This window comes from Galleria mellonella, unplaced genomic scaffold, assembly GCF_026898425.1.
Source record: "Galleria mellonella isolate WM207_F2 unplaced genomic scaffold, CSIRO_AGI_GalMel_v1 utg90, whole genome shotgun sequence".
In the NCBI taxonomy this organism is placed as follows: domain Eukaryota; kingdom Metazoa; phylum Arthropoda; class Insecta; order Lepidoptera; family Pyralidae; genus Galleria; species Galleria mellonella.
Genome location: NW_026442172.1, coordinates 3197243 through 3205646, shown reverse-complemented (window position 1 = coordinate 3205646; position 8404 = coordinate 3197243). Strand labels below are relative to the sequence as shown.

General features: G+C 31.5%; 2 protein-coding genes across 2 annotated transcripts; one reads left to right on the top strand and one right to left on the bottom strand.

Annotated features, from left to right (window-relative positions):
- Positions 1–104: 104 nt before the first annotated feature.
- LOC113523376 (uncharacterized) lies at positions 105–3886 on the bottom strand. The gene is made up of 3 exons (XM_026909331.3): positions 3342–3886; positions 3046–3274; positions 105–1000 (listed from the first exon to the last, which is right to left on the bottom strand). The coding sequence occupies exons 1-3, from the start codon at positions 3599–3601 to the stop codon at positions 827–829; spliced, it is 663 nt and encodes a 220-aa protein (XP_026765132.1). The 5' UTR covers positions 3602–3886; the 3' UTR covers positions 105–826.
- A 560-nt stretch (positions 3887–4446) lies between these two features.
- On the top strand, positions 4447–6631 carry LOC113523626 (60S ribosomal protein L39). Its single transcript, XM_026909626.3, has 3 exons — positions 4447–4606; positions 4701–4804; positions 6541–6631. The coding sequence occupies exons 1-3, from the start codon at positions 4604–4606 to the stop codon at positions 6587–6589; spliced, it is 156 nt and encodes a 51-aa protein (XP_026765427.1). The 5' UTR covers positions 4447–4603; the 3' UTR covers positions 6590–6631.
- The last annotated feature ends 1773 nt before the right edge of the window (positions 6632–8404 follow it).

Sequence of the window (8404 nt, the reverse complement as noted above, 5' to 3'; positions counted from 1 at the left end):
CATTCAACATATCGATGTTATATTGTAACATTTATTTTGTAACTATCAAGATATTAATTGGACACTTAGGTTGTACATACCCATGTTAAACAATAGATAAGAAATAAGAATTATAGATTTTTTTTATTGAAACATGTTATAAATAAGTTGAAAAAATACCAAAATTATTTCAGGTTGTAAAAACAAATCATACAGTAATTTCAAGTTAATTCAGTTTTTATTAAAAATTGAGGTTAATGAAAAATAAATCTTTTGTATAATAGTGTCATAATACTATAATAATCATGTATTTATCTAAAAGCTTTTAATACCTAGGATTTCTATTCATAAATCACCTACCATTTAAGATTTAAAGATCTCTGAAGCATCTGTGATATAATTCAAATGGATAAAACATTAATTTATGATTTTTATAGTTAAACATAAGCAACATGTGTAGAATAGAAACTTTCCTTGCCATGGCAATTGCCATACATCGTTTTTAAGTTGTATATAAAGTTATATAATATATTTGTGACTGATTAAATGAACACAATATTAAATCATTCAGAAGTAACTTTGTTACATTTTATTTACAAAGTTTCTGAAATAATTTACATGTAAAATATAATAATAAAATTGAATGTACAATAATCAATAAACTATATTCTAGCAGTAAATAAGAATGTTTTTTTTTCACTCATTTGTTCTTATTAGAATAATATTTATATAACCAAATACTATCCACATTATCATGAGAATCATTTTTATTTCTTTCATTTTTAAACAAGAAATGATTTAAAAGAATATATTTGGTTAATAATATTATTACAATAACTACGGCTAGTCATAAAGGTCCCTTGTTATTCTCATTTTGACTATTATTAACATCATTTGTGGACTCTATACTGCTTTGTTTCGCTGGTAGCAATTGAAATCTTAAACTATTACCTTTATTCCTTTTTTGAACTATTTTTCCCACAGACTTTACATTGCTTTCAATTACTGAATATAGCCTCTCCTGGAATAAAATAAAATTATGATATTAAATAATCATTAAATGCTCTTTATCATACACGTGAAAATATGATCAGATATATATATATATATATATATATATATATATATATATATATATATATATATATATATATATATATATATATATATATATATATATATATATAGATGTGGATTTAAATCCTGTTTACTTCGAAATTAGTATATATATATATATATTGGGTGTACAAATTTTAGTTCGGTCTTGTTTTAAATTTTTTTTAATACATCAAATTTTGTGTTAACTAAGCAGCATATGCGGGAGGTTTTAATTTTTAGCTTCAATTGGAAGAAAAGTGCAGCAGAAGCGCGTCAAATGCTTGTAGAAGTTTATGGTGATAATGCTCCAACTGATAAATAATGTAGAGAATGGTTCCGATGTTTTAAGGATGGTGATTTCAGCGAAGATAAGCCTCGACCCGGACAACAAAAAAAAAATCAAAAACAAATGAAACGAAGAATTGGATGTATTACTCGATGAAGATTGAAGTCAAACATAAGAGGAGCTTGCAGATAGTTTAGAAATGACTCAACAACCATTTTCTGTACAATTAAAGTCTATAGTAATGATTCAAAAACAAAGAAACAGGCAATAAAAATTTTATAAATAAATAAATAAATAAAATAAAATATTCAATAAAATATTCTCTATATATTATTGATTTACACAATATACACCATTAAGTGAATCACTGCCCTGAACATTGGAATCTTTATCGGTTGTGTACGGAACATTTTGATTTTGGCATTTCTGAGTACAAATTTTATCTAAATAACAATTTTTTTGGCAGAAATGACATTTAGCATTAATATATCTGCATATGCCATTATGTTTACCGCCACATCTATAGCAGAATCTGAATTCAATATTAGTATCATTTTTGTCATATACAGTACCAATATCCAATGGCTCTGATGTTGAACTGGACTGAACATACTCGGTGTATGCTGTGCTGCACACATTATGCTGGTATCATGATGAGCTGTTTCTGCTGCTGTTATTCTGTCCACCACTTCTTTGTATGTTAACTTGACATTGTAATAGCTCAAATTATATTTTTTTATGTCATATGCCATACATTAAACAATCACAAAGATTGCATTCCAATTTACTAAAATTATGTGCAGATATTTTTCGTAATTCTGTTAAGTAGTCCAGTACCTTTACATCTTCTTTTTTGTTGCGTTTATAAAACTTGTAGGACATTGTAATCTCATTAGACTTAGGACTATAATGTTTTGTCAATAACTCAATGATGGTATTTCATGGTATTATCAATGCTAACACTGTTTCAAACACTTCTGCACCATAAATTGTATAAAAATTGGCAAGTATCACATTTTTGTTGTTTTCCACTCATAGGGGAACAATCCATCACTTAGCGATCAATTTATTATTAAAGATAGAGGCAAGAAAATTGAGGTACTTAACTTAACATTTGATAAAAAAAGGAATGTTATCTGGGCTAGTTCTATTGTGAATGTCAAATTTTTTAGTTTGTTTAAATATTTCAGCTTTAGTAATTTGTATTTTACAGATATTAAACCCACAACCATCTAAAAGTGAGGCAACTTTAAATTGATATATCACTAAAGAAATGACCAAATGGTATCCACACAATGGTAACAAAACAGAGGGAGGAAACCACACAAAACCGAGAGAAGTGAAAAGTGTTGGAGGAGGCCTATATCACAAGACAAACTGATAGAAGATAATTTGTTTACAGTTGTGAATAATACATTCACAACTGTAAACAAATAGATAATTTGTTTACAGTTGTGACTGTATTATTTATGTACAATTGTACTATCAGTAATTAAAGACTATTAAATAAATATCACTAAGGTCACTAAAAGGATGACTCCTGTCAATGACCTTCATTTCAACTCAGTTGAATTTAACTTTTTTACATTTTCAACTATATTACCACAAAGAAAGAAACCTAAACTAACTTGAAACAAAATGATAAAGTAAAATAATTTTTCTATGGGTAAAGAAATACTTACAGAATTTATTGATGCCTGCTCACCCTCGCCAATTATAACCACCTTAACCTCATGTTGTTTTTCTAGTAATTTTATCATCTTTCTCACTCCAGTCATAAGGTCATGGTCTCCTATCTTAGATGATAGGCTCAATAACTTGACTGACTTTACAATATTTTTCTGGCGGATTTCCTGTTTCTCCTTCCGCCTTTGTAACTCTTCTGTGTGATACTCGGCATTTGTCATTAATCTGAAACAGCACTAACAATAACTTGTCATACAAATAAAACTATAAAAAATTGTTAATCATGTCTTACTTGTAAATAGGACGTCTTGTTTTAGAGTCAACATCCTGAACCTTAACCAATTTCAGTTCTCGCCGTTGTGACAAACTTTCGGCGTTCTTGAAATCTGTAATACTAACGGAATTATCAACTCCTATCAATGTAATCCTATTCTCAAAGGTTTTTTTCTTAGGTATTATTTTTCCATCAACTGTGAGTTTAGTAGACACAAAACGACACCCAAGGGATGTAAACAATCCTCTAGATTCGAACAACACTAAAAATTTATTCATTTTTTTTACTCTCTTTATGAAACTTTCAAAATGAAAATGTCATAAAGGTAATTCCTTAACCATGATCTCCAGATACTATAATTAATAAATGAAGAGCAATAATATCTGATATCCAGTTTCCAAAGATTGTAGCTATTGTTTATAGTTGTTGATTTTTTTGTAATCAATTCTTTTTAATAAATAATTATCAATTTTCCTTTTACATAATAACAAACTTTATAAGAACAATTTATTTCTGTCACCAGAAGAAGGAAATCAAACAACTGTCTGTCAATGTCAGTAAATGTAATGCGGATTTTGTAATTCCTTGTTCTTAGGCTGCTTTGTTGTCATAATTTCATTCTTTTCGATCATTCAATCGAATTTTTTTTTATTAACGTTATTTACGGCTTTGGATATAACAGTTAAAGTTTTATTTCTAATTTTGTTATGTTTTAGAATTGGATTCAATAGTTGAATTTATTTATTCTTTGAAAGTTAATATACTTTATTAGTTAATTTTTTATGGTTGATATCTTCATTTCTTATATTTGTAATAGTTTAATGTTAGTATTAAAAATATTATTACTCGTATAGGCATGTATCATATGTTGTTCATAGATAAAACTACGCTCCTGTCCCCCCTCCCCCAACTCCTTACAAGATATGAAGAAATCTATCAATAGATCCATTTTGGTTAGTGTTCACATAAAAAATCATTCTTTATTCTTAACTCGCTAGCAATACCAATTTTATCAATAGATTCTTTTATAATTTGTTTAAGGAGTGCAGCTAATTTTAAGACTCAATCAAACAATTCTAGGGTGACACTGCCCCATACTCTTAAATTTGCTTATGCTCGAGCATCTCATCAGGTTATTATGACTGATTGACTTGTTATCACTACGTAATTTCATTCAATCGGCACTGGCAATCTACTTGACTAGTACAACACTAGTTAATTTCGTTCAATCGACATTTCTTTCATTCGGTCATTTTGTTTTGACATCATTCTGAGCCACAATGGTATGTTTTCTTATTTCTAAAATCTATAAATATTTTAATAATCTTGTTATAATTTTTATTGACAATAACTTTATTCTCAATTTATTCTTTTCAGTCGGCCCACAAGACCTTTATTATTAAGCGGAAATTAGCTAAGAAACTAAAACAAAACAGACCTATTCCCCAATGGGTTAGAATGCGCACGGGGAACACTATTCGGTAAGTTTTAATCCGATATTTAATAAATACTGTTTTATGCTAATACTAGTAAACTCGGTGTCCTGAGTAATGTTGATTCACCTGCTTAATCTTTACTAAATTTGAAAAATTTATCATTTGTTGCATTAATGGCTCCGCCAGTCTTCATGAAAGGGTCTCACCGAATTTCCATAGAAATCTGCACTACCGTCTTTGTTAACATTGATCTTTAATATATTGTTATTTATTACAAATAATTTTTGACCAATTATTAAACTAAAAACTCCATTCGTTTTTGGAAAATGAGCGCTGCAACTCCTAAGTCTATTTTTCTACGAGACTGATGAATATTTGAATAAAACCAAAGCAACATGAAAACTCGTAATTAACTTTATATATTATATATATATATTTATAGTTTTTAAAATAACTATAAAGTTGCAAAAAATATTGTAAAGCTGGCTTTTAGTAGCCATTTCTTGAGGTACATAAACCGAAATAAACATTTATAATCAACACATACAGCTATAATGCGTAATAATTATATAGATTGGTGATGGGTGAAATATATTTAAAAAATCTATATAAGTAGGCACACACACAAAAAGATCGTTTATTTTCTTTTTTTTTTTTCTTTATTTAATTTCCTTTTTTAGTATGATAAATGTCCAAGATATCTTTTCAACTGACTTCAAGAGGAGTTTCTCTGTTTGTTTATATTTTGTTATTTCATAACTCCGTCAGTTCAGTTCTAAACCAATTTGGATTTTTTTATCTGAAAGAATATACTTACAGATTGATCGCATAGAAATTTTGTCAATATCGATTCAGTAGTTTAGTTTCAAAATAAAACTGGTTTTGCCATAAATGAAGTCTTTTTTTTTTTCATGGAACACAATCTTTAATTTCTATATATATGGAAATGTAGTCTTTGTCACTGTTTACTTCTACAATAAATATCTATCATAGTTAGGTAGAAAAATAATTTTGAATTTAGGAGTTGCAACCCCCATTTCTCAAAAATGAATAAAGTTAGAGATATGATAATTGGCCAAAAGTTATTTCCAACAACTAGCAACCAAAGACACCAGTGCAGATTTTATATCAATACCCAGCAAAACCCTTTAATATACATAATTTATAGTTACACTTAATATTAAGCATAGAAAAGAATATAGGTATTTTTATCTTAATTAGTAGTTGAAGTCAGTTTATTCTTTAAATATTAAATTATTAAGTTTTTAGAAAGAATTGCAACAATGTATTCAGTATTATCACTAGACTTAACTGTTGGCAATTGACAGTTTTCAAATATTTTTTTTATAACTGAATCTTTAAGTTCCTCTCCTATTGAAGGTTGGATGATATAAGGGCAATTTTGAAGTAGCCCCTCTGAAGAGTGAGGTAATGCTACAACCAAACTACTCCTGAAGGTTCTTCAAACTAGAATACCGTCTCCCCTTACACTTTACCAGCAATCTTGCCCTGGATGATTAGATAATTTTAAAGAAGTATATGGAAAAAACACTAACTTTATAGAATAAGATCAATTCTCTATGCCATACATTTTGTTTCACACCTATAAATATTTCAAAATAATATTTATTTATTTTAATTTGAATGCACAATATATGTTGACTAAGCCCTACCAGTTAAATATGAGACAGAGGTGTTGCATCAATATTCTTTGTGCTATTTTTTTTAATACTGAAAAAAGTATGAATAAGTACTTAAAAAGTGTTAAAATATTATTTCAGATACAATGCTAAGAGGCGTCACTGGAGGAGGACAAAGCTCAAGCTTTAAGTAACAAGTCCTATGATTAGAATACATTTCCTCTGAAAACTATATACTTTGTTTCATTTTTTCACCAAATCCAAAAAGCATGTTGCAAAAGAGGACTACATATCATCGCTGATTCTAAAGTTATTCTTATTTTCCAAAGACTAATTACTGCCAATGAACAAACTCATTTTCACATTTATAATATTAGTAGGAATTATGAAATAGCGAATAGAGAAGCAGGATTAGAATAAGGATTAATTGTCAGTGTATTTTACCAGAGAATTTTATTCTCAATAAATTGTAAATATGTATTTCTTGTTTTTAATAGATACCATTTCACAAATATTTTTACTGACTCGTTAGCAGGATCAGTAAAAATATTTGCAAAATAGCTAATAGGAATGGTGGTAACCCCGCCTACGCTAACGAGATACTCTGGCGGAGCACCAGTGAAGGGTGATAGATGAGAATGAAAACAGGCCCATTAGCCCATCATGATGAATTCATTAGGAATTAACCATGATAGTTTCCAGAGTGAACCGCGAGGAGGTCGACCTGGTTTTTTTTTTTTTGATAAGTGAAAATGGTATGGTAACCCCGCCTGCGCTAACGGGATACGCTGGCGGAGCACCAGTGAAGGGTGATAAATGAGAATGAAAACAGGCCAGTTAGCCCATCATGATGAATTCATCAGGAATTAACCATGATAGTTTCCGGGGAGAACCGCGAGGAGGTCGACCTGGTTGGGTATATTGCTAGCAATGGGATTCTCAGTCTCCATTACTAACAATCCCTTTCCCCCCAGGTCGACCTGGTTAGGTACATATATTGTATACGAGGTCTGTCCGGAAAGTTCGTATAAAAGTGTTCTGGAATGCGAGAAAGAGGAGTGGGGAGGCCAGGTAAGCGCAGGACCCCTTCCTTATGTCCCTAACAATGCTTCAGTTCTGGTCTGACCTCCGTGCGGTGCGAACTGGCTTGTCACGCCATCTGTGAAGTTACCTCTTAACGAAACCCCGTCGGCATGGAGCCCGCTTCCGTTGAAGAGCAGCGCGTCGTAATCAAGTTTCTCTCGAAACTCGGCAAGAATGGCCGTGAAATTTTTGCCGATCTCAGAACAGTTTATGGGGATGATGCTGTGAAGGAACCAACCGTCCACAAGTGGCTAAAAAGATTCAGAGAGGGCCGAGAAAGCGTTCAAGATGACCCACGTTCAGGACGTCCTTCCACTTCACATTCCGACGAAAACGTGGAAAGAATTCGAACTTGTGTTAATGGGGACCGTCGTTTAACGGTCAGACAGGTGGCTGAAGAGCTTAATTTGGGCAAAACCGTGGTCCACGAAATTCTAAGAAACGAACTTCAAATGAAAAAAATTTGCGCCAAGATTTGTCCCCGGATCAAAAATCACGAAGAGTTGCTTGCTGTGAGGACTGGTTGGAAGCCGAAGAGAATGGTGACTTTTTGAACCGAGTCATCACTGGAGATGAGTCTTGGTTCTACGAATTTGATGTCGAATTAAAATCCCAAAGCAAAGAGTGGAAGACATCTCAAGAAAATCCCGCTCAAATGTCAAGACAATGTTGATTGTTTTTTTCGATGTTCGGGGGATTGTCCATCAAGAATTCGTCCCTCCAGGCCAGACAGTTGATGGAAAATTCTACGTCGATGTGCTCAGACGCCTCAAAGCTCGTGTGGCACGAGTTCGTCCAGAATTGGCGCGAGAGGGGCGTTGGATTCTTCACCACGACAATGCCCCTGCCCACACCTCTCTTGTTGTCCGTGAGTTTTTGAGTAAAAATTCCATTACGGTGACCGAACACCCCCCTATTCGCC